General features: G+C 42.6%; 1 protein-coding gene across 1 annotated transcript in view; it reads right to left on the minus strand.

The window, feature by feature from the left end:
• pdk3a (pyruvate dehydrogenase kinase, isozyme 3a) overlaps positions 1-26,844 on the minus strand; it is a 72,240-nt gene that overhangs the window by 20,446 nt on the left and 24,950 nt on the right. Inside the window, exons 2-5 of the mRNA XM_067992812.1 lie at positions 24,423-24,564; positions 17,725-17,796; positions 12,020-12,204; positions 114-203 (exon numbers count right to left, since the gene is read on the minus strand). Of these exons, the coding sequence (XP_067848913.1) occupies positions 114-203; positions 12,020-12,204; positions 17,725-17,796; positions 24,423-24,564 (489 nt within the window). The remainder of the gene's footprint in view (positions 1-113; positions 204-12,019; positions 12,205-17,724; positions 17,797-24,422; positions 24,565-26,844) is intronic.

Genomic DNA, 26,844 nt, shown 5'->3' on the forward strand with positions numbered 1-26,844 from the left:
ATCTGAACCAATCTCATATTTATCACTTTGAAAGTTCTTTGTTAATTTTGGATTTGACAAATTTTTGTTATTAAGTCTGTAAGAGATATTTTTCTCTTTGTGGTATTTCTTACCTTTAACAACATCAGCAACATTGCTGTTTGGATCAATACTTCCAATATGCTTAGGATGTGCTGGATTTGTGTCGCCTCCAAAGAGGAGAGCTGCAGCAAATAAACAAAAGTAAATATACATTAGATCTGGAGCTCTTTAACTATTCAATAAAGTTGACCAGAATTAACCCAGTCATACTATATGTATACCTCATTAAACATTCTGCAACATACTTTTTTCTTTAAAAACAAATCACGAAATCCTAATGTTAAAATAGCACTGTTCTGTAAAAAAAGCATGTTTGAGGGGGCCAAAAAAATTCTAGTATCTCAAAGTTGTACACACAAACATGCATACTTAGAAACAAAAGTGTTCCAACTTATTCTGGTGCTTAACATTGTGCAAATTCTCTCAGGATGCTTAAAGTTGCTGCCTTTAGCCTTCCTCAGACTTTTACTAGGGTTCAATACTGTTTAAACAGATTCCCACTAAGCATTCATTTTCTGTGCAACAGGTAATCTTGAAATCTGGTTCTGTTGTGATATGCTACAGGCTACTGATCCTAAATTACATAGAATGTACAGCACAGAAACAGGCCATTTGGCTCAACAGGTCCATATCCTTCTATTCCTTTCTCCCTCATGCGTTTATCCAGCTTCCCCTTTAATGTATCTCTGCTAGTCGTCTCGACGACTCCTTGAGGTAGCAAGTTCCAAATTCTAACCACTCTCTGGGTAAAGAAGTTTCTCCTGAATTCCCTATTGGATTTATTAGTGACTATCTTATATTTATGGCCCCGAGTTCTGGTCTAAACGATGAATGATCAGTTTGTTTTGGTCAGTTGGGTGTCTAAAATGTGTTGAAACCCATCACCAAGTTTAAGGGTCTCCAAATAAAGTTACTGAAAAGTCCACAGAGATAGGAGTTTTTTTTTCCCCAATAAGCAGTGTGCACACTATCGCTATGAGAACATACCCTGCTTATCCAAGTCCTGAAAGTTAAGGCACAAGTTGGCATGGCCAAAATGTACACTGGCAGGTATATCATCAATAGCACACAAGGAAATTACTGAAGTTTAATCAGATAAAAATGTTGTATTATTCATTCTTCGGGGTGTGGGCATCGCTAGCAAGGCCAGCATTTATTACCCATCCCTAGTAGCCCTCGAGAAGATGGTGGTGGGCCTTCTTCTTGAACTGCTGCAGTTCATGTGGTGAAGGTACCCCCACAATGCTGTTTGGATAGTGTTCTAACACTCAGTCAAGAGTCACACATGAATAATTGGATGAGTTGCTCAAGGGCAACCTATGCCTATGGAACTAGCCACCTGTAAGGAGTCAATGGAGAGGGAGGAAAATTTGATAGATAGGTTGCTGAGAAAACAAAAGCAAATTGGGAGTTTTTAAGCGCACAGTTAAATTTTTGCAACTCAAGAAAAATCTAAGTACTAAAAATACTAACCCATGGACAAAATGAAAGCACACTACAGAGTATAGAATGGGTGCGAGTGGATTACAAAGCAGGATTCCAACACAGGAGTTCAAATGACGTCAGAGTGCAGATTAAAAAGAAAGCAATTTAATAAACATTACTATAACAATATTAAATATAGAAACAGGAGTAGGCCATTCAGCCCCTCTAGCCTGTTCCACCATTCAACGAGATCATGGCTGATCTGTACCCTAACTCCATCCACCCACCTTGACTCCATGTCTTTTAATCTATCGATCTCAGATTTAAAATTAATTGAGCGAGCACTACTGCTTTTTGTGGGAGAGTGTTCCGTATTTCTACCACCCTTTAAGTGAAGAATTGTTTCCTAATTTCTCTCCTGAATGGCCTGGCTCTGATTTTAATGTTATGTCCCCTTGTCCTAGACTCCCCCACCAACAGAAAAAGTTTATCTCCATCTCCCCTACCAATTCCTTTGAAAATTCTAAAAACCTCAATCAAATCACCCCGTAACCATCTATATTCCAGGGAATACAAGCCTAGTTTATGTAATCTCTCTTCATAATCTAACCCTTGGAGCCCTGGTAACATTCTGGTAAATCTGCGCTGCACTCCTTCCAAGGCCAATATATTCTTTCTAAGGTACAGTGCCCAGAACTACACACAGTACTCCAGACGTAGTCTAAGGATTTCTATAGCTGTAGCAAAACTTCCTCCACTGTAATAAATTAGCTAAAGAGTCAGGTCAACACATCATGAACTCCATAAATAAATTTAGGAATTATTTCCCAGTATGCCACATTCCTAGTCAGGCATCTAATTCATCTTTAGACAAATTATTGATATCCAAAAGCAATATTCCAAAGTACTATGCATAATTTAATGGAAATCATGTCACAGCAATTTTTGTTGTGTGATGTCATATTCACTCGGTGTCAGCCTTGGTTCAGTGGTAGCACCCTCACCACCAATTTAAAAGGTTGTGGGCTTAAGCCCCACTCCAGAGACAAACACATAATCTAGGCTGACAGTTCAGTGAAGTACTGAGAGAGTGCTGCATCGTCAGAGATGCTGTCTTTTGGATAAGACGTCAAACCAAGGTCCCATTTTCCCTCTCAGGCATAAAATATCCCATGTTACTACTATTCAAAGAAGAGCACTGAAGTTCTCCTCGTGTCTGGCCAACGTAAAGCGCTCAACCAATATCACTAAAAACAGATTATTTGGTCATTTATCTCATTGCGGTTTGTGGGACCTTGCTGTGTGCAAATTGGCTGCTTCATTTCCCTACATTACACAATGACCACACTTCGAAAGTACTTCATTGGCTGTGAACCGCTTTGCGACATTGTGAGATTGTGAAAGGTGGTATATAAATGCAAGTTCTTTTTTTCTTTCTATGACAAAATATTTAATCTGAAACTCTTTTATTTGTTAAAGAAAAACAGCAGTTTCCTATACATTCACTGGAATAGTGTAAAATCCAGGCATTAAAGTTTAGAATTAACCATAGAGTGGATCAGTGTTAGTGATTTTTATTGATGGGGCAGGGGAAATTGGGTTCCTGCTGCAGGGGCATGCTAATTAGATTAAGCATTTGACATTCAATAACCACCTTGTTCAACATTCTTAAATGTAGTCCAATGTAGGTAAATATAAAGTAGTCCATCTTTAGAGGTGGTTGGGGGGGGGGGGGAAGAATCAGAAAGAAAAATGCATCAAGGGTAAAATACTCAACGGGGTGCAACAAGGAAGAGATCTAGGGGTGCAGAAACACACATCTTTAAAAACAGGAATGTAAGTGCAAAAAATGCATAAAATGGCAATATGAAAGCGAAGAACTATTGATGAATCTGTACAAGGCATTAATTGAGCCACAGTTGGAGTACAATGTGCAGTTTTGGGCTCCCTGTTACAGAAAGTATTTTGGAGCAATAGAAGATGTAACATAGATCACCAGATGAAAGGGCTTAGTTATGATGAGAGACTTAGAAATTCTAGTACTGTCCTCACTAGAGCAGAGGAAGGTTCCAATAGAAGTGTTTAAAATTATGAAAGGATTTCAGAGAATGAATTAAAAGATTATTTCCCATGGTTGGTGAATCATAACAAGGGACCATAAGTTTAAGATTAATACTAGGAATATAAAAAGGAGGCTAGAATATTTTTTTTCATACAAACATTAGAATACGGAATGCATCACAAGTTATCAAAACAGAGTCAGTGATATTTAAGGAATCAGATAAACTCTTCGAGAAAAATATTAAAATAGCAAGGGGAAAAATGGGAGCTGGCAAAGTCATAGACATGATGAACCAGCCTTCTATGCTGACATTTCTGTAATTCTATGTGCACAGCTAAATTCTATAAAGCTAATTATTACTATTCTTGGGTAAGTTCTTAAAATATTCAACTAAAACAAACCTATACATCCAGTGTCTGTTATTTGAAACTAAATTTTTGAAGCCAGTTGGTATCAGAGGAGACAATGGCAAATACTTCAGCAAAAGAGTAACTAGGGAGAGAGTAGGGCCTCTTAAGGATCAACAAGGTCATCTATGTGCGGAACCACAAGAGATGGGTGAGATCCTAAATGAATATTTCACATCGGTATTTACGGTTGAGAAAGGCATGGATGTTAGGGAACTTGGGGAAATAAATAGTGATGTCTTGAGGAGTGTACATATTACAGAGAGGGAGGTGCTGGAAGTCTTAACGTGCATCAAGGTAGATAAATTTCCGGGACCTGATAAAATGTATCCCAGGACGTTATGGGAGGTTAGGGAGGAAATTGCAGGTCCCCTAGCAGAGATATTTGAATCATCGACAGCTACAGGTGAGGTGCCTGAAGATTGGAGGGTAGCAAATGTTGTGCCTTTGTTTAAGAAGGGCGGCAGGGAAAAGCCTGGGAACTACAGACCGGTGAGCCTGACATCTGTAGTGGGTAAGTTGTTAGAGGGTATTCTGAGAGATAGGATCTACAGGCATTTGGAGAGGCAGGGACTGATTAGGAACAGTCAGCATGGTTTTGTGAGAGGAAAATCATGTCTCACGAATTTGATTGAGTTTTTTGAAGGGGTAACCAAGAAGATAGATGAGGGCTGTGCAGTAGACGTGGTCTACATGGACTTTAGCAAAGCCTTTGACAAGGTACCGCATGGTAGGTTGTTACATAAGGTTAAATCTCACGGGATCCAAGGTGAGGTAGGCAATTGGATACAAAATTGGATTGACGACAGAAGACAGAGGGTGGTTGTAGAGGGTTGTGTTTCAAACTGGAGGCCTGTGACCAGCGGTGTGCCTTAGGGATCGGTGCTGGGTCCGCTGTTATTTGTTATTTATATTCATGATTTGGATGAGAATTTAGGAGGCATGGTTAGTAAGTTTGCAGATGACACCAAGATTGGTGGCATTGTGGACAGTGAAGAAGGTTATCTAGGATTGCAACGGGATCTTGATAAATTGGGCCAGTGGGCCGATGAATGGCAGATGGAGTTTAATTTAGATAAATGTGAGGTGATGCATTTTGGTAGATCGAATCGGGCCAGGACCTACTCCGTTAATGGTAGGGCGTTGGGGAGAGTTATAGAACAAAGAGATCTAGGAGTACAGGTTCATAGCTCCTTGAAAGTGGAGTCACAGGTGGATAGGGTGGTGAAGAAGGCATTCAGCATGCTTGGTTTCATTGGTCAGAACATTGAATACAGGAGTTGGGATGTCTTGTTGAAGTTGTACAAGACATTAGTAAGGCCACACTTGGAATACTGTGTACAGTTCTGGTCACCCTATTATAGAAAGGATATTATTAAACTAGAAAGAGTGCAGAAAAGATTTACTAGGATGCTACTGGGACTTGATGGTTTGACTTATAGGGAGAGGTTGGATCCACTGAGACTTTTTTCCCTGGAGAGTAGGAGGTTAAGGGGTGATCTTTTAGAAGTCTATAAAATAATGAGGGGCATAGATAAGGTCGATAGTCAAAATCTTTTCCCAAAGGTAGGGGAGTCTATAACGAGGGGACATAGATTTAAGGTGAGAGGGGAGAGATACAAAAGAGTCCAGAGGGGCAATTTTTTCACTCAAAGGGTGGTGAGTGTCTGGAACGAGCTGCCAGAGGCAGTAGTAGAGGCGGGTACAATTTTGTCTTTTAAAAAGCATTTGGACAGTTACATGGGTAAGATGGGTATAGAGGGATATGGGCCAAGCGCAGGCTAGTGGTATAAACTGGGCGACATGGACATGTTGGGCCGAAGGGCCTGTTTCCATGTTGTAAACTTCTATGATTCTATGAAAATCTGCATAGGAAGTCAACCCAAGAAATTAATGTAAGGAATCTTACAACACCAGGTTATAGTCCAACAAATTTATTTTAAAATCACAAGCTTTCGGAGATTATCCCCTTCGTCAGGTGAATGAGTGAAAAGGTTCTCAAATCGCATATCTTATACTAGGCTGGGACAGCATCACACCAATCAAAAGGTGTCGTTGTTATTCAAACAGGCCAGTCATGGAGAACAGCACGTCCCAGTACACTGGATATATATTGTGTCAATTACACAGACAGACAGAAAGAAATCCAAATGGCAGAGAGAGAGAGAGAGGGAATATTAAAAACATAATTTTTTGTCCCCTTTTTGCTGGTGGGGTTATGTGTAGCGTGACATGAACCCAAGATCCCGGTTGAGGCCGTCCTCATGGGTGCGGAACTTGGCTATCAACTTCTGCTCGACGATTTTGCGTTGTCGTGTGTCTCGAAGGCCGCCTTGGAGAACGCTTACCCGAAGATCGGTGGCTGAATGTCCTTGACTGCTGGTGTTCCCCGACTGGGAGGGAACCCTCCTGTCTGGCGGTGTCCGTTCATCCGTTGTCGCAGTGTCTGCATGGTCTCGCCAATGTACCATGCTCCGGGGCATCCTTTCCTGCAACGTATGAGGTAGACAACATTGGCCGAGTCACAGGAGTATGAACCATGTACCTGGTGGGTGGTGTCCTCTCGTGTGATGGTGGTATCTGTGTCGATGATCTGGCATGTCTTGCAGAGGTTGCCGTGGCAGGGTTGTGTGGTGTCGTGGACGCTGTTCTCCTGAAAACTGGGTAACTTGCTGCGAACGATGGTCTGTTTGAGGTTGGGTGGCTGTTTAAAGGCGAGCAGTGGAGGCGTGGGGATGCCCTTAGCGAGGTGTTCGTCGTCATCGATGACATGTTGAAAGCTGCGGAGAACATGGTGTAGTTTCTCCGCTCCGGGGAAGTACTGGACGACGAAGGGTACTCTGTTGGTTGCGTCCCGTGTTTGTCTTCTGAGGAGGTCTATGCGACTCTTCGCTGTGGCCCGTCGGAACTGTCGATCGACAAGTCGAGCGTCATATCCCGTTCTTACGAGGGCGTCTTTCAGCGTCTGTAGGTGTCCATCGCGTTCCTCCTCGTCTGAGCAGATCCTGTGTATTCGTAAGGCCTGTCCATAGGGGATGGCCTCTTTGACGTGGTTGGGGTGGAAGCTGGAAAAGTGGAGCATCGTGAGGTTGTCCGTGGGCTTGCGGTAGAGTGAGGTGCTGAGGTGCCCGTCTTTGATGGAGATTTGTGTGTCCAAGAAAGAAACCGATTCTGAGGAGTAGTCCATGGTGAGTTTGATGGTGGGATGGAACTTGTTTATGTTATCGTGTAGTCTCTTCAGTGATTCTTTGCCGTGGGTCCATAGGAAGAAAATGTTGTCGATGTATCTGGTGTATAGCGTTGGTTGGAGGTCCTGTGCAGTGAAGAAGTCGTGCTCGAACTTGTGCATGAAAATGTTGGCGTATTGGGGTGCGAATTATGTTTTTAATATTCCCTCTCTCTCTCTCTCTGCCATTTGGGTTTCTTTCTGTCTGTCTGTGTAATTGACACAATGTATATCCAGTGTACTGGGACGTGCTGTTCTCCGTGACTGGCCTGTTTGAATAACAACGACACCTTTTGATTGGTGTGATGCTGTCCCAGCCTAGTATAAGATATGCGATTTGAGAACCTTTTCACTCATTCATCTGACGAAGGGAATAATCTCCGAAAGCTTGTGATTTTAAAATAAATTTGTTGGACTATAACCTGGTGTTGTAAGATTCCTTACATTTGTCCACCCCAGTCCATCACCGGCATCTCCACATCAAGAAATTAATGAGAGGGGTCCCATTGATCCGGTGCCGATTCTGAACCAGGATGCTTTGGGTGGTATATAATTGCTAACAGGAACTTGGCTTTAAGACAAAACATGACCTTTTCCATTAAGTAATTCACTACAGACTTAAAACCATAAACTTATTTTAATCAGATCCTAGATCATCAGTTTTGCCAAAAAAATTTTTTTCCTGCTTTCAAAGTTCCAACTAGCCCTTTCCACATACAGCCTGCAAGCGATACCAATCAGTTGAAATCCAGCTATCTAAGATCCCTAATAAAAACAGAAAATGCTGGAGAAGCTCAGCAAGTCAGGCAGCATCTGTGGAGAAAGAAACAGAGTTAACGTTTCAGGTCAAAGACCTTTCATTAGAACTAGAAGATGTTAAGAGAGTTAAAGTTTTTGAGCAAATACAGAGCCAGGGAAAGGGGAGGAGGGAGGGTAGGAAAGGGCAAAAGGGAAGGTCTGCGATAGGGTAGAGGCCATGAGTGATTAAATGACAAAAAGGGATGATGGTGTAAGGCAAGGAAGGTTGTAATGGGACAAGTTAAGAAATAAAAGATTGATCAGGAGCAGCTGTAAATGGCAGCAGCAGAACCATTACCAGCACTAGCTGACCGAAAAAATGGGAGCAGTGGTTATTATCTGAAGTTATTGAAATCAATGTTGAGTCCGGAAGGTTGTAAAGTGCCTAAATGAACGATGAGATGCTGTTCCTCAAGCTTACGTTGAGCTTCACTGGAGCAGTGTAAGAGGCCGAGGACCGAGGGGTCAGAGTAGGAGTGGGAAGGGGAATTAAAACGGCAAGCGACCAGCAGGTCAGGGTCATGCTTGCGGAGAGAGCGGAGGCGTTCAGCAAAGCAATCACCCAGTCTGCGTTTGGTCTCCCCATTGGAGAGGAGACTACATTGTGTGCAGTGGATACAATATACTAAATTGAAAGAAGTACAAGTAAACCGCTGTTTCACCTGGAAGGAGTGTTTGGGGCCCTGGACGGTGGGAAGGGAGGAGGTGAAGGGGCAGGTGTTGCATCTCCTGCGCTCGCACGGGAAGGTGCCGTGGGGAGAAGAGCGGATGTTGGGGTGATGGAAGAGTGGACTTGGGTATCACAGAAGAAGCGGTCCCTTCGGAATGCTGGGAGGGGAGGGGAAGACGTTTTTGGTAGTGGAACTGCGCTGGAGGTGGCGGAAATGGCGGAGGCTGGTGGGGTGAAAAGTGAGCACAAGGGGGACCCTATCGTGGTTCTGGGAGGGAAGGGAAGGGGTGAGGGCAGAAATGCGGGAAATAGGACGGACACGGTCGAGGGCCCCGTCAACTACAGTGGAGGAGAATCCTTGGTTGAGGAAAAAGGAAGACATATCAGAAGCACTGGTACGGAAGGTGGTATCGTCAGAACAGATGCGACGGAGATGGAGAAACTGGGAGAAGGGAATAGAATCCTTACAGGAAGCAGGGTGGGAGGAAGTGTAATCAAGATAGCTGTGGGATCGGCGGGCTTTTAATAGATATTGGTTGACAGCCTAGCCCCAGAAATGGAGATAGAGAAATCGAGGAAGGGAAGGGAAGAGTCGGAGATGGACCATGTAAAGGCGAGGGAAAGGTGGAAATTGGAAGCAAAGTTGATGAAATTTTCCAGTTCGGGGTGAGAGCAGGAAACGGCACCGATACAGCCATCAATGTACAGGAAAAAGAGGCGAGGGAAGGGCCCGAATAGGACTGGAACAAGGAATGTTCCACGTATCCCATGAAAAGGCAGGCATAGCCAGGACCCAAAGCAACACCTTTTATTTGGAAGAAGTGAGTGGAGTCAAAGGAGAAATTGTTCAACGCAAGAACAAGTTCAGCCAGGCGGAGGAGGGTGGGGATGGATGGGGACTGGTTGGACCTCCATTCAAGGAAGAAGCGGAGGGCCCGCAGGCCGTCCTGGTGGGGGATGGAGGTGTAGAGGGACTGGGTGTCCATGGTGAAAAGACGACAGTTAGGGACGGGGAACTGGAAACTGTTAAAGTGGCAGAGGGCGTCAGAAGAATCGCGGATGTCGGTTGGAAGAGAGTGGACAAGGGAGAGTGTCAGGAATGGAGGAAATAAGTTCTGCGGGGCAAGAACAGGCTGAAATGCTGGTCTCCCAGGCAGTCCTGTTTGTGGATCTTGTGAAGGAGGCAGAAGCGGTGCTGCGCGGGGTTGGGGGACTATGAGGTTGGAGGCCTTGGAGAGGTGATCTCCAGAGGAGATAGGAGGTCAGTGACAGTCTGGGAAATTAGGCTTGATGTTCAGCGGTGGGGTCATGGTCGAGGGGGAGGTAGGAGAATTGGCGTTCAGCTTCTGCAAGATAGTGGTCTGTTCGCCTCACAACAACAGCACCGCCCTTGTCACCAGATTAAATGACAATGTCAGGGTTGGACCTGAGAGAACGGAGTGCTGCGAGTTCAGAGGGAGGTAGGTTAGTGAGTGTGGGGAGTAGAGAAATTGAGACAACCGATGTCACGTCGGCAGTTTGCACTGAAAAATCAAGACAGGGTGAGAGGCCAGAGGGAGGGGTCCAGGTGGAATGAGAATTCTGAAGACGGGAGAAAGAGTCTGCTATGCGGGGGGAAGACTTCCGGCCAAAGAAGTGGGCGCGGAGGGGAAGGTGACGGAAGAAGAGCTTGGCATCGTGTCGAGCTCGAAATTCATTGAGGTGGGGGAGTAAGGGGATGAAACTAAGGCCTTTGCTGAGGACTAATCGTTCAGGGTCAGAGAGGGAGGTCAGAGGAAGACAAAGCGTGAGATTGGAGGAAGGGATGGGGTCAGAGGAAAGTGAAGGGGAAGAAGGATCAAGAGGGGAGTTGGTATCTAACAGTTGTTGAAGCTTGTAGTCTTTGACACCTGAAAAGAAGACACAAAGTTTTTTGTTAAAGCACCGGATGAGGCGAAGGATGAAATGGAACTGCGGACCAGGACAACTCTGAAAAAGTGAGTCGATGCTGCTGAAGAGAGAGGTCGAGAGAGTGCGTGAGGCGGCGCACGGTGTTGAGCGTGGATCTCAGGAAGTGGTGAAAGCAGTGGTTCGAGGAACGCTGAATATCACGGAGATATCTGTAATCATGGGTGGATCCGAAATATGAAGGGTGGAATTTAAGTTGGAAACCACATGAAATAAGACAGAGCTGGAGACAGTTGCTGAGGGAAGAGATGTGGCTGTGAAAGCGAGTTTTAGAAGAAACCTGATCAAACACGAGAAGGGAAACAGAAAGCAACGAAGGTGAACAAGTAAAGAGACAAACAGAAATCCCGTCAGAGAGAAGAGCAGAGCTTCTTCAAGTTGGACATTCCTGGAAGAGAAGTGGCTGTAAATTAAACACTAAATCAAAAGCAAAATACTGCAGATGCTGCAAATCTGAAATAAAAACACGAAATGCTGGAGAAGCTCAGCAAGTCAGGCAGCATCTGTGGAGAAAGAAACAGAGTTAACGTTTCAGGTCGAAGGCCTTTCATCAGAACTGGAAGATGTTAGAAGAGTTAAAACTTTTGAGCAAGTACAGAGCCAGGGAAAGCCGGGAGGGGGGGCCGGGGTGCGGGTAGGAAAGAACAAAAGGGAAGGTCTGTGATAGGGAAGAGGGCACGAGTGATTAAATGACAAAAGGGATGAAGGTGCAAGGCAACCTTCCAGACTCAACATTGATTTCAATAACTTCAGATCATAACCACTGCTCCCATTTTTTTGGTCAGCTAGTGCTGATAATGGTTCTGTTGCTGCCATTTACCTTGATCAATGTTTTGTTTCTTAACCTGTACCACCTACCACCTTCCTTGCCTTGCACCATCATCTCTGTCATTTAATCACTTGTACCCTCTACCATATCACAGACCTTCCTTTTTCTTCTTTCCTGCCCTCCCTCCCCCCTTTTCCCTGGCTCTGTATTTGTTCAAAAACTTTAACTCTTAACACCTTCCAGTTCTGATAAAAGGCCTTCGACCTGAAACGTTAACTCTGTTTCCTTCTCCACAGATGCTGCCCGACTTGCTGAGCTTCTCCAGCATTTTCTGTTTTTATTTCAGATTTCCAGCATTCGCAGTGTTTTGTTTTTGACCTAAGATCCCTACCTCTTTTTCACTTTGTACAAAAGAATTCCAGTCTAGAATGTGGATTCAAAAAAATTTATATAGAAGTGGAAAAAAAATGGAGTAGTTTGAAAAAAATGGAAATTGTGCAGTAGCTTAGAATAACCCTCAAAATTCATATTGTTACAGGTCATTTACTGGAACAAACTCTCCAGAAAAGCATCACTTTTTCATAGTCTATACTTTAATTAGCTTTCATCTTTATTACAAAGACAAGGTACTTACTGTGCTGGTTGATAAGCATCCGAAATGAGATACGGTTGGTGTAAAAACGGTCCAGAAAGTATTGAATGTTACTACTAATAAACGGGTCAAAGCCATACTTCTCCTTATACTCAATAACCCCCTGAGCCATGGTTGGCACTACATCATTGTGTCGGTTTCGGATTTTAACCAGAGATTCTAGAAAACTGAGGTAGAAAAAACATTTGTGTCAAGAAAGAGTTAAAATGTGATCAAGTCAAAAAGTGAAAATCATTTAAAAAAGCGATGGGATGGAAACACACACATATATGCAACTTTAATTTGAAATTTTATTAGCTGCTTTAGTTTAAAGATTTCAAAAATATAGCAAAACATACACAAAACATTTGTTGAAGCCGTACTCCAGCCAGTGTCTTTGAGCCCCCCCACCCCACGACAAACTCCGTTCCCTTGCCGATTCCATCCCCCCTCCCTGGCCACTCTGGTTGAACCAGATTGTTTGCAACCTCGGCACACTATATGACAGAGCTGAGCATCTGACCCTATATCCTCTCCATCACAAAGACTGTCTACTTCCGCCTTTGTAACATCGCACGTCTCCGCCTATGCCTCGGCCTATGCGCTGCTGAAACCTTCATCCATGCTTTTGTTACCTCCAGGCTCTACTATTCCAATGTTCTCCTAGCTGGCCTCTAATCATCCCCTCCATAAACTTGACCTCATCCAAAACTCTGCTGTCTGTATCCTAGCCTGCACCAAGCCCCACTCACCCATCGCCCCAGTGCTCCCTGATCTACTTTGGCTCCTGGTCCAGCAATGCCTCAAATTTAAATTTCTCATCCTCATGTTCAAATCCCTCCATGGCCTCACCCCTCCTCCAGCCCTACAGCCCTCCAACTCTGGCTTCTTGCACATCCCCCACTCCCTTCATCCCACCATTGGCGGCTGTGGCTTCAGAAATTCCCTCTGCCCCTCTCTCCTTTAAGAACCTCCTTATAACCCACCTCTTTGGCCAAGTTTTTAATCACTTTTCCTAATATCTCCTTTAGTGTCAATCTTTGTCTGATTACACTCCTGTGAAGCACCTTGGGACGTTTTCCTATGTTGAGGTGCTATATAACTTTACAACTTTCCAGACTCAACACCGATTTCAATAACTTCAGATCATAACCACTGCTCCCATTTTTTCGGTCAGCTAGTGCTGGTAATGGTTCTGCTGCTGCCATTTACAGCTACTCCTGATCAATCTTTTATTTCTTAACCTGTACCATTACCACCTTCCTTGCCTTACACCATCATCCCTTTTGTCATTTAATCACCCTTGCCCTCTAATCTATCACAGATCTTCCCTTTTGTTCTTTCCTCCCCTCCCCTGGCTCTGTATTTGCTCAAAAACATTAACTCTCTGAACATCTTCCAGTTCTGACAAAAGGTCTTCGACCTGAAACGTTAACTCTGTTTCTTTCTCCACAGAAGTTGCCTGACTTGCTGAGCTTCTCCAGCATTTTCTGTTTTTATTTCAGATTTCCAGCATCGGCAGTATTTTGCTTTTGCTATATAATGAAAGCTGTTGTTGTTTTAGAAAGTTCAGGATCAGCTCAACATCCCATTTAGGTTCCCTAATCTTCACTGGAAAAATGGGAGGAAGCAGTGTTGACAAGAGCAATAGGCCCCACACAGCAGGTCAGTATGAAAAATGGTATGCCAGGAATGAAACGTGATGCAGGTGGGGTCCAGAGAAGAGCAACTGCTGAGCAGAAAGGAACGCAAGAGAATTTTCAGTGGCATGGAGAAATCTGGAGGAAAAAATAATCCGTTGCACAGAAACATTGAACTCCATGACAGCAGTTAACAATGACTTTGGCAATGTAAAAATAGTATTTTTTGTCCTGTTACTGTAATTTTTAAACCATTTCAGTGAACCCTCAGCAGTAATTCAATTTCTAATTTGCAGAACGCTAGCCTATATATAATTAAAACCTCCACAAGTTTACATTTTGAAAATTGGGACTATTCTCTGCAGCCACGACCAGGAGTCCCAAAAGCTGTGTTGCCTCCTTTGTGCCAGGGTTAAGGACATCGCCTTGCAGCTGAAGAACTTCTTGGAGCAGGAGGGGGAGGATCCAATTGTCATGGTCCATGTAAGAATCAACGACCTAGGAATGAGGTTCTGCTGAAGGAGTTTGAGGAGCTAGGGTCCAAATTAAAAAGCAGAACCTCAAAAGGTAATAATCTCTGGATTACTACCTAAGCCATGTGCAAATTGGCATAGGGACAAACAAATTAGATGGTTAAATGCGTGGCTAAAAGAGTGGTGTGGGAAACAGAGGTTTCAATTCATGGGGCACTGGCACCAGTACTAGGGAAAGAAGGAGCTGTTCCATTGGGGTGGGCTCCACTTAAACCAGGCTGGGACAAGTGTCCTGGCGAATCGAATAACTAGGGCGGTAGATAGGGCTTTAAACTAATAAGTAGGTAAGGGTAACTTTATAAGTCTAAAGAGTAAAGTCAAGACTGTAGAGCAGAGTAGCGATTTGGGTAAAAACAAGCAGAGTATGTTAGGAAAAGACAGAGTTTAACAAAGGTAATAGGGCATTAGTGACTAAGGTCACATCCGGGGAAAAATAGTAAAAAGTTAAAATTAAAGGTGCTATATCTGAATGCACAAAGCATTCGGAACAATACAGATGAATTAGTGGCATGAAGAGAGATAAATGGGTTTGATCCAGTTGCCATTACTGAGATGGGATTGCAGGGTGACCAAGGTTGGGAACTAAATATTCCAGGGTACTTGATTTTTAGAAAGGATAGGCAAAATGGAAAAGGAGGCTGGGGGGAGAGGGGCGGGGATAGCCCTGATTGTAAAGGATGAGGTAGGGGCAGTAGTGAGAAAGGATCTTAGCTCAGAAAATTAGGATGTAGAATCAGTATGGGTGGACTAAGAAATAACAAGGGGCAGAAAACACTGGTGGGAATAGTTTAAAGGCCCCCAACAGTAGTTATAGTGTTGGACAGAGTATAAATCAGGAAATTAGAGGAGTATGTAACAAGGGTGATGCAATAATCATGGGGGACTTTAATCTTCATACAGGCTGGGCATACCAAATTGGTAAAAGTAGTTTGGAGGACAAGTTCATGGAATGCATTCGAGACAGTTTTTAAGAACAATATGTCGAGGAGCCAATTAGGGAACAGGCTATTTTAGATCTAGTATTGTGTAATGAAACAGGGTTAATTAGTAATCTTATAGTTGAGGATCCTCTGGGGTAGAGTGATCATAATATGATCGAATTGCATATTGAGTTTGAGAGTGATGTAGTTAAGTCCGAAACTAGGGTGTTAAATTTAAACAAAGCCAATTACGTAGGTATGAGGGCCAAATTGGCTAAGGTAGATTGGGAATTGGAATAAAAGATATGATGGTAGGTGAGCAATGGCAAACATTTAAAGAAATATTTAAAAATTCTCAACGAATATACATTCCCTTGAGGAATAAAAGCTCCACAGGAAAAGTGATCCAATCATGGCTAACCAGAGAAGTTAAGGATAGTATTAGATTAAAAGAAGAGGCTGACAATGTTGCCAAAAAGAGTGGTAAGCCTGAGGATTGGGAGGGTTTTAGAAAACAGCACAGGATGACCGAGAAATTGATAAAGAAGGAGAAAATTGAATATAAGAATAAACTCGTAAGAAATATAAAAACAGATTGTAAGAGCTTCTACAAGTGTGTAAAAAGGAAGAGATTAGCGAAAGTAAATGTGGGTCCCTTAGAGGCAGAGACTGGAGAAATTATAATGGGGAATAAGGAAATGGCAGAGACGTAAACAAATATTTTGTATTTGTCTTCACAGTAGAAGACACAAAAACATGCCAGAAACAGCGGGAAACCAAGGGTCTAATGAGAGTGAGGAACATAAAAGTAAAGAAAAAGTACTAGAGAAATTAATGGGACTAAAAGCCGACAAATCCCCTGGACCTGATGGTCTTCGGCCTAGAGTTTTAAAAGAGGTGGCTACAGAGGTAGTGGATGCATTGGTTTTGATCTTCCAGAATTCCCTAGATTACAGAATGGTCCCCGTGGATTGGAAGGTAGCAAATGTAACCCCGCTATTCAAGGAGGGAGAGAAAACAGGGAACTATAGGCCAGTTAGCCTGACAGCAGTAGTAGGGAAAATGCTATAATCTATTAAGGACGTAGTAACGGGGCATTTAGAAAATCATAATATGATTAGGCAGAGTCAACACGGTTTTATGTAAAGGGAAATCGTGTTTGACAAATCTATTAGTTTTTTGAGGGTGTAACTAGCAGGGTAGATAAGGAGGAAGCAGTGGATGTAGCATATTTGGATTTTTAAAAGGCATTCGATAAGGTGACATACAAAAGATTGTAACACTAGATTATAGCTCATGGAATTGGGGTTAATATATTAGCACGGATTGAGGATTGGTTAACGGACAGAAAACAGAGTAGGAATAAATGGGTCATTTTCAGATCGGCAGGTTGTAACTAGTGGGGTGCCGCAAGGATCGGTGCGTGGGCCTCAGCTGTTTGCAATCTATATCAATGACTTAGTTGAGGGGACCGAGTGTAATGTATTCAAGTTTGCTGACGATACAAAGCTAGCTGGGAAAGTAAGCTGTGAGGAGGACGCAAAGAGGTTGCAAAGGGATCTAGACAGGTTAAGTGAGTGGGCGAGAAGGTGGCAGATGGAATATAGTGTGGGGAAATGTGATATATTATCCACTTTGGTAGGAAGGATAGAAAAGCAGAATTTTTTTTTTTAAAAGATGAGAGACTAAGAAATGTTGGTAGAGGGATTTGGGAGTCCTTGTACACAAATCACAGAAAGTTAACATGCAGATACAGCAAGCAATTAGGAAGGCAAATGGTATGTTAACCTTTACTGCAAAGTGGTTGCAGCACAAGAGTAAGGAGGTCTTGCTGCAATTATATAGGGCTCTGGAGTACTGTGTACGGTTTTGATCTCCTTATCTAAGGAAGGATATATTTGCCTCAGAGAGGGTGAAACAAAGGTTCACTAGATTGATTCCTGGGATGAGAGGGTTGTCCTATGAGGAGAGATTGAGTAGAATGGGCCTATATTCTCTGGAGTTTAGAAGAATGAGAGGTGATCTCATTGAAACATATAAAATTCTTAGGATATTCTTGACAGGATAGATGCTGAGAGTCTGTTTCCTCTGGTTGGAGAGTCTAGAACTAGGGGTCATAGTCTCAAGATAAGCAGCCAGCCATTTAGGACTAAGAGGAGGAAAAATTTCTTCACTCAGAAGGTTGTGAATCTTTGGTTTTCTCTACCCCAGAGGGCTGTGAACGCTCAGTTATTGAGTACATTCAAGACTGAGATCGATAAGGGAATCAAAGGATATGGGGATAGGGCGAGAAAGTGGAGTTGAGGTGGAAGATCAGCCATGATCTTATTGAATGGCAGAGCAGGCTCAAGGGCTGTATGGCCTACTATTTTTTTATGTTATATCCTTAAAAAAATTAAAAAGTTTTCAACACAATCATTGAGAAAAGAACAGGAAAAAGTGAACCATTTCTTGTATACTACCTTCCAGATTTTTATATGTATTTGAGTCACACAACAACCATTAAGTGGAATGCAAATACAGAATAGAGCTTTTAAGGTGAATATACTGCCATCTCAAAGTCTGGTAAATATTTGCTGCTTTGATCATATTGTAAAACAATTATGGATTCTTACTTATCCAGCACATGAGGATCTTCAGGACTTTTGCTCTGAAACTCTAGCAGCTCTAAAAAACTCTGCATGTACCTGTAAAAGAGGCAAAGGAAAACTAGATTTTAGTCAACATTCACACTGTGACCAATGACTTCAGTAACAGAGAAGTCAATGTACAAGGTGTAATATTTTATTTAATGTAACCAAAAAATCATTTTACAGATACTGTTGATTAGGCAAATCTATACAAAAATGAATTAATTCAACAAACCTCAAAAAACTGAAGTTTAATTAAACACCATTTAAAGATCTGCAGCATTTTCTGTCTGTAGGCCAAGATGAAAACTGAAATTCACCAAGACTGAGGAGTTTCTCAGTGCAGAGGCCAAGTGAGGAAAGGAGGAAGGATATCTTGTGCAGAAACTTGAGGTGGGTAGTAGACAATGAAGATTTTAGATGAGAGGGGTGAATAGGTTGAGGTGCTTGAAGGAAGAAAAGCTGCCAGAGCAGGGGGGGGGAAAAAAGAGGCCAAGGTGTGACTTGGTGATGAGAGCCTCGTCACCACCCCAGTGATTTGGATGGGGCAGGTAGTCAGCATTAGAGGCTTCAGTAAGGGTGATGGCATTGCCATCTGTGATCCAAGTTTCAGTCAAAGCCAGGATGTCATTATGGTCAACCCAATAAAGCTGTGGATGGCAAGGGCTTTGTTTGCAAATGAGCAAACATTCTAGAGGAAAATGTGGAGATGTTTGATCCACCAGCAGAGTCCAAGTGGGTGGGGTGAGTAGGATGGGAAGGAGGTTGGTGAGACTAGCCCCCCCATCAGGTGAGCTGGGCAGGGAGGTTGGCGAGAGACGAGGATGGAGCAGTTGGGGTTACTGCTCAATGAGGCAGCAATGGTGCCACAATGGGCCTGTTGAAGAATGCTTAAAGAGGCACAAGGGGTGATGGTGGGGTTGTTCCAGAGGGACTCAAACTGGGACAACAGCAGGAGAGAAGGAAGGCAGAAGAGTAGGAGTGGGTTGGGATAAGGATCAAGGGAACAAAGCACCTGAGAGGGGAGAAGTGAAAGGTGGCATGACTGGGTGACAGGAAGGAGAGGAGAGAGGAGTGAGAAGGGCTCCGAGTGGGGCCCAAAAATTAGGGAGAAAGAAATTGTGAGCTCGGATCTGCACCGGCAACCAAAATGCACATGGAAATAGAAATGCAAGTAGACATAAAGGGAATTCTAGGTTACATGGGCATGTCAGATGTTAAGAAAGCCATCACGATCAGAGGACATTGAGGAGATATGAAACAGTCCAAAGTAAAAGTCTGAAGGCAGCATGATATCAGCTCGCAGCATCCACAAACCAATGTCCATGATCAGAGTCAGTAATGGAGAAGAGTTGGATCTAGCAGCCATTCGAGGTGCAGAGTATCAGCTGAGATGTTGGCAGAAGTTGTAAAGTGAGCTGAGAAGCAGAAAGTGAACCGTGACCCAGCAGAGGTCGATCCTGGGGTCCAGAGGTGATAGTAGCGCACACCCCCAGATCCAACAGATGAGCAGAGAAGCATTGTAGTGGTGGAGTGAAACCCAGGGAGTTGGTCCAAGGAATTGTAGGTAGCAATGAGCACACAAGATTGGAAGTAGCAGCAGGAGTTAGAGGAGCAGGTCCAAAACAGCCCAGCAAAAGGTGAAAAAGTTCTGAAGGGCAAATGTAGCAGAGCAGAGTCAATGCTCATGGGAAGCAAAACAGATAGCAGGCCAGAACCTATTCAGCAGCATGGGGGATTTGGGAGCAGGATTGGAGCCTACAGGAGCAGAGTTTTCCCTTGTTATTGAAAGTCAGTTACCCAGACAGCTAATCCCGAATCACCTGAGAGGAAGAATACGTGAACATTGTAAGGTGTATGATGTGTCATCAAAGGGTGTTTTTTCTTTTGTTCGCAACTCAGCTGCAGCCAGTGATGAGGCTCTTTTTGGCGACCATTTCTTTATCTGAGATCCAGATGCAGGCTGCAGTACTGCAGGCCACATCTCAGCAGCTATATCCATGTTTCATCATGTGGCCTGGTTATGCCTTTCTACCCTGCCTTGGAAGTTGCAACGGCAACTCAGTTTATATTTGACAAGGAAGGTGTTTTTGGTAGCCAGGTGGAAGAAGTGCTGGAAGCCTCTAATTTAATCTCCAATAGACTAAGGATATGGTCAGCAAAGGAGGCACACTGCATTGCTTGGGGATTCTAGGTCAACCTTTTGCTCTTGATTGCACCCAGGTCCACAGTCCTCAAAGGCACAATGGTTTCCAGCAACCTATCCCAACTCTCTCAATGAACTAAGCCAATCATCTGCTCCCAGGGCTTGTGTTGCAGACTGTTCACTCAGGCCTCTCAACCCACTCAATATCCAAATAGGAAGTTGCCTTCAGTATTGTTTGGTGGCACAGGGACAACGACCTTGGATCTGTAGGTCCTAGAGGCAGTAACCTTTTCCAAGGTCACTGTCCCACTTTTAAGGGGATGGTAGACTCCGAGATCATGTAAGGGGCCCTCCTCATGATCAGGATATTAGCACCATCCTTTACTCCTATTTACTTTATTGTGCCCAACAAATTGGATGGCCTTCAACCCATTTTGATTCTCAGGAAACAATAAATTTCTGAAGCCAAAGAAGTTCAAGTTGGTTACACTTTAGCACATTATGCAAGTGATGCACCTTAGGAATTGGCTAGAAGTTACAGGTTGAAAGGATGTGTATTTTTTACATAGCAATTCTATTCCATTCTATTATAAACAATTCTCAGGTTTGATTTTCAGCATGCAAGTCACAGATACAAAATCCTCCCTTTCCCAAGTTTCCAGTGTCTCTACAAAATGGCTTTCAATAGTTTCTGTACACCCAAGTCTGCAGTATATTCACATGCAAGCAATCTATACCTTCCAGCAGCTGGGTTTTGGTCAATCATGAGAAGTGGAAAGTCGATCTTTTGCAAAATCCTGGCCTAGAAATTCGACCGCATCCATTTTTCATGCATTAAACGGCCTTCTAAGCCTCTAATATGGCATGATGTGGAGATTCCGGTGATGGACTGGGGTTGACAATTGTAAACAATTTTACAACACCAAGTTATAGTCCAGCAATTTTATTTTAAATTCACAAGCTTTCGGAGGCTTCCTCCTTCCTCAGGTGAACGTTGTTGGAAATGAAATCCTCGAAATGAAATCGCATTTATACATCACAGAACAATGCTTGGTGATTACAGACAGTTTTTTCAACTGCCCGTTGCCAAGGCAATCAGTGTGCAGACAGACAGGTGTTACCTGCAAGGTCTCCGAATATACAAATCACCAAAAAAAAACAAACAAAAAAAAAGAGATAGAGGTAGAAACATAGAAAAAAACTGACCCGTTTTTAATATAACGGGTCAGTTGCTGTCTTTTCTATGTTTCTACCTCTCTATCTCTGTTTTTTTTTGTTTGTTGTTTTTTTTTTGGTGATTTGTATATTCGGAGACCTTGCAGGTAACACCTGTCTGTCTGCACACTGATTGCCTTGGCAACGGGCAGTTGAAAAAACTGTCTGTAATCACCAAGCATTGTTCTGTGATGTATAAATGTGATTTCATTTCGAGGATTTCATTTCCAACAACGTTCACCTGAGGAAGGAGGAAGCCTCCGAAAGCTTGTGAATTTAAAATAAAATTGCTGGACTATAACTTGGTGTTGTAAAATTGTTTCTAATATGGCAGGAAGGAAGTGCATGCTCATTATGAGCCAGAAGTCACCATCCATCATATTGGTGCAGGCAAAAAAAAAAAATCGCATCCAGGGCCCATGCCTCATTCGGCATTAGGCACTTTGCATATTCAAATAAATGGACCCTATTACAATATCGGGTTGCCCTGAACGCCGGGCCGACTCTGTTCAGGAAAACCAGGTCTACATGAAACCAGGTCTAACAGCGTTCTTCCTGGCTCCACTCGGGCCGCAAGACAAGGGATCATGAAGGGCTTTAGCGTGTGATGCAGGTAAATCACCTATTGGTGATGATCTCCTGCCTGATCGCACACGCTGCTGACAGCAGAGTGTCAGCAGCATGTGCGATCAGGCAGGAGATCTCCCACTATTTAAAAAAGGAGGGAGAGAAAACACGGAACTACAGACCGGTTAGCCTAACATCTGTAGCAGGGAAAATGCTAGAGTCTATTATAAAGGATGTGATAACAGGACATTTAGAAAATATCAATGGGATTAGACAAAGTTAACATGGGTTTATGAAAGGGAAATCATGTTTGACAAACCTACTGGAGTTTTTTGAGGATGTAACTGGTAGAATAGATAAGGGAGAACCAGTGGATATGGTTTATTTGGATTTTCGGAAGGCCTTTGATAAAGTCTCACATAAGAGGTTAGTGTGCAAAATTAAAGCACATGGGATTGGGGGTAATATACTGGCATGGATTGAAAATTGGTTAAGAGAGAGTAGGAATAAATGGGTCTTTTTCGGGGTGGCAGACAGTGACTAATGGGGTACCACAGGGATCAGTGCTTGGGCCCCAGCTATTCACAATGATTTGGATGAGGGAACCAAATGTAATATTTCCAAGTTTACTGACGACACAAAATTAGGTGGGATCGTGAGTTGTGAGGAGGATGAAAAGAGGCTTCAAGGCGATTTAGACAAGTTGAGTGAATGCACAAATACATGGCAGATGCAATATAATGTGGATAAATGTGAAGTTATCGACTTTGGAAGGAAAAACAGGAAGGCAGAGTATTATTTAAATAGTGATAGATTGGGGAATGTTGATGTACAAAAGGGACCTGGGTGTCCCTGTACACCAGTCACTGAAAGCAAAAATGCAGGTGCAGCAAGCAGTTAGGAAGGCAAATGGTATGTTGGCCTTCATTGCAAGAGGGTTTGAGTATAGGAGCAAGGATGTCTTACTGCAGTTATCAGGTGTGGTCTCACCAAGGCCCTGTGAGTATTGTATGCAGTTTTGGTCTCCTTACCTAAGAAAGGAAATATTTGCCATAGAGGGAGTGCGGTGAAGGTTCACCAGACTGATCCCTGGGATGGCAGGACTATCATATGAGGAGAGATTGGGTCGACTCAGCCTGTATTCACTCGAGTTTAGAAGAATGAGAGGGGATCTCATTGAAACATATAACATTCTGACAGGACTAGACAGACTGGATGCAGGGAGGATGTTTCCCCTGGCTAGGCATTCCAGAACAAGGGGTCATAGTCTTAGGATATGGGGTAGGACATTTAGGACTGAGATGAGGAGAAATTTCTTCACTCAGAGGATGGTGAACCTGTGGAATTCTCTACCACAGAAGGCTGTGGAGGCTAAGTCACTGAATATATTTAAGAAGGAGCTAGATAGATTTCTAGACACAAAAGGCATCAAGGGGTAAGGGGAGAGAGCGGGAATATGGTATTGAGATACAGGATCAGCCATGACCACATTGAATAGCGGAGCAGGCTCAAAGGGCCGAATGGCCTACTCCTGCTCCTATTTTCTATGTTTCTATGTCTGTGCCCACCCACTCTCTCTCCTGAGCTTGTTCATTGTGAGCAGGGGAATGGTCTCCAGCATCATATTCCTCTTCAACTTTTGTCATACAAGGCCCAATTCCTTTCTAATGGCCAAATTAAGGAGGTTGCAACATGCCATTATAATTCTGGAAACTCTTACTGGACTATACTACAGTATATCGCATGATCATTTCTACCATTTAGGTAAAAACTTGCAGAAATGGAAATCCATAAGCAATGCCATAAATCCACAATGTAAAAATCATGTAGTGTAATTAAAAAAAAAATTCTCTCTATCTCCACTCTCATGCAAGGAAATGTCCTGCAAACCCATTGGTGTATGAAAGATGCCAGGAATTAAGAATCTGGTTTTCCATTACAAAATTAAAACGTCACTTTTAGTGAGAAGTGAGCAAGAAAGTAACCAGAAACTAACTGTGAAACTTAAAATTTCTTCATTCTCATCACTTATTTAGAAATTTCCCAATCCAAGTAACGTGCTGTATGTTTCATTTCAGGTTATAAGATCAATATAAAACCAAACAGCATGCTCTCCATTGCCATTCTGAGACTAATGTTTGCTGTAAAGGAATACTCCAGAGAATTTTTTGATTCTTAGCCGTGTATCTGCCAGGTCCTGATGTGAAAAAAATAAGTTTAAAGCATACCTATGGCATATCAGTTTAACTACTGAAGGAAGGATCACAAAAAATGAGTTTGTGAATCTTATCTTGATATTTGCCAGTTCCAAATGTAAAATTTGAAACTTGCACGCTATATTTAACTTTTCAGCCCAGAGACAGGTGACCGATATTATCGGCCATTGTATCCCATGCTCATCACGGAGCACTAGCATGCCAGAACATTACATAGGATGAATATAATGGGTAACAGCAAACCTTGTTTATAGTATTTTTTTAAAAGTATAATTAGAAAATTCAGTCATCTGCAGATACTAACTGAGGAAGTGCACTCAATAGCTTCTAAATTTTAAAAAGAAAATTTGCACTAAAATTTATACTATAAGAGCATAATTTCACTATGACCACATTATTCCACTAAGTACACAGTATGTAAGTTAAGAGTTTTGAATAGATTCCATATACAAGTAATTTCTCTAGACTGGGGTGCACTATAAGCAGACTCCACTGTATTCCTGTGCTAATCTCTTCTTTGACATATGGCATTTACTTACCAGCTCTGGACAAGCCGCACAGAGGGCCTGCTCAGCAGGTTATCAGGCAACAAGTTCACTTCTCTCATTGTATTAGCCAATCGAACTGGTAGCTCCTTTCGCAAGAACATAAAAGAGGTCTTTTCACATGCATTATTACGACCTAATGAGGGGAACAAAAGAAAGGGAAGTAACATTCCATATCCCAGATAAGGCTGCATAAACTAGTAGATTGAATAGCCAATGGGTGCATGTATATCCACTCACATGTTAAAAATAAATCACAATCTGTGCTCTACCAAAACATATGACACAATGTGCTGCATACAATATATGTGTTAACTGATGAGGCGCATTTGATTGCTTCTAATACACTAAAGAAGATCTTATTTAAAAATGGTACTCAGGCTTGCACTATGAGAGATCAATTTCATTGGGCCATAATTTGCTGTGGCAGGGCATCTAATGGCATGTCCTTGCACATTTAGGTTTTTTAAATTTTTGCGTGGCAAGTTGCTGAAAGTGTGGTGATAACATCGCAGCGAAGGAAACCGGGTATCTGGGACCAGAGTGAACAGGGCAAGCAACTGTTCTCTCCTTCTCCGATCAGATTGAAGGATTGTAAAATTAACAGTGCAAGGACTGAGATGGAAGTGTAAATTAGAGTGGGTGAATGCAATGTAAAATCAGGTACAGAAAGAGAAATAATGAGAGGGAAAGAAAGACTGGATTAAGAGAGAGAAAAAAAAGAGACAAAGGAAAAGTTAAAAAAAGTTAAAATTTAAAATCTCCAACAACAATTAAAACCTGTGTGTAATAGTTAATTTTCAGTTCCAGAGAGGCTAACTGGCAGTAATTAACACTTATCACATAGTTAAAAGGGTACTTGGACTGAAATGGACTAGACTTAACTTTCTGTGGTGAGCTTAGTTTGTATCTACTGCGCAAATATAGCAACTTCATGCCGTTCAATGCATGTGAGGCAGACAGTTAGCAAATGGCAGGGCATCACATCTTGGACAGCAACTTTTGGATTTCCACGTTCAACCGCGCATCTGCCCCTCGCTTGAAGTTGCTGTAGCATTTTCACATAAATAATGGCGAGCGCCATTAGCCTCACCATTATTTTGACAGCAAATTCTGACCCAATATGACAACATAATTCCATTCAGTTATACTGCAAATTAATTGGCACTGTAGTAAATGTTTGTACTATGGTTTCAGGACATATAAGTGAGGGCAGATAAGATCTGTAAGTGAGCAAATCAGAGTTAGATGTAAATCCGTAGATAAAAATAAGGTACTACATATTTGACGGAAAATGGATGCCATTAAATTTGTCTATAAATGGTGTATAAATAGTCAACGGTGAAGTAGAAAGGGGTGTAGATTTAACACATATGACTAAACAAAAAGGTGAACATAATGCTAAGTTACACTGTTACATCAATTAAGATTGGAAGATGTCATGCTAAACTACGATGCCCTGGTCAGACTGCACCTCGAGTACTGTGTTCAGTTTTGGTCACCAAGACACAAGGAAAACATTCAATCTTCAAAGTCTGCACAGAGAAATACTACAAGGCTGATCCCTGGTGTCAGTCGAATGAGTTATAAGGAGATGGCTAATTCAATACCAATTAGTGCAGGATTTGAGCAGTTTTACGGATTCATACCACTGGGAAGTAATTAAATGAAATGCATTTGGGCAGTCTTCAGGCCCTTTGAATCCTGACTGCAGAAGCGAGAACAGTGTTATCTAATCCAATGTGCATCCCCCCCACCCCATCCCACCAGACTATTGAAATTTCAATTTAATGTTGCGTACATTCAATCAATGTTCATCATACAGGTGCCCTAACCATGCTTTCCATCAACCATCACAATATCTGCATACAGATGTTGCCCAAATTCAGAATCTTATTCAAGCCATGTGTTAAGTGCTTTTAGGCACCATTCACAATACAGCATGTTAAATTTGAGTAATAAATCTTATTCTAATCATCTAGTAGGTAGCTACCATTCTAAATGTTAGCACTGCTGACTACATGCACACAATAGATGCAAAATAACAGGAAGATGTTTTATGCCTTCAAAAACTATCACATTTAAAACCAGCTTTTTCATGAAAGTTGATTACCTAGTTTTTTTTAAACAAAGGATTACATAGAATGTACAGCACAGAAACAGGCCATTCAGCTCAACTGATCGGTGCCAGTATTTATACTCCACACGAGTCTCCTCCCACCCCTCTTCATATCACCCTATCAGCACATCCTTCTATTCCTTTCTCCCTCATGTACTTATCTAGCTCCCCCTTAAATGCATCAATGCTATTCGTCTCAACCACTCCATGTGGTAGTGAGTTCCACATTTTCACCACTCTCTGGGTAAAGAAGTTTATCCTGCATTCCTTATTGGATTTATGGCCCCTAGTTTTGGT

The sequence above is a fragment of the Heptranchias perlo genome, chromosome 11, assembly GCF_035084215.1.
Source record: "Heptranchias perlo isolate sHepPer1 chromosome 11, sHepPer1.hap1, whole genome shotgun sequence".
In the NCBI taxonomy this organism is placed as follows: Eukaryota; Metazoa; Chordata; class Chondrichthyes; order Hexanchiformes; family Hexanchidae; genus Heptranchias; species Heptranchias perlo.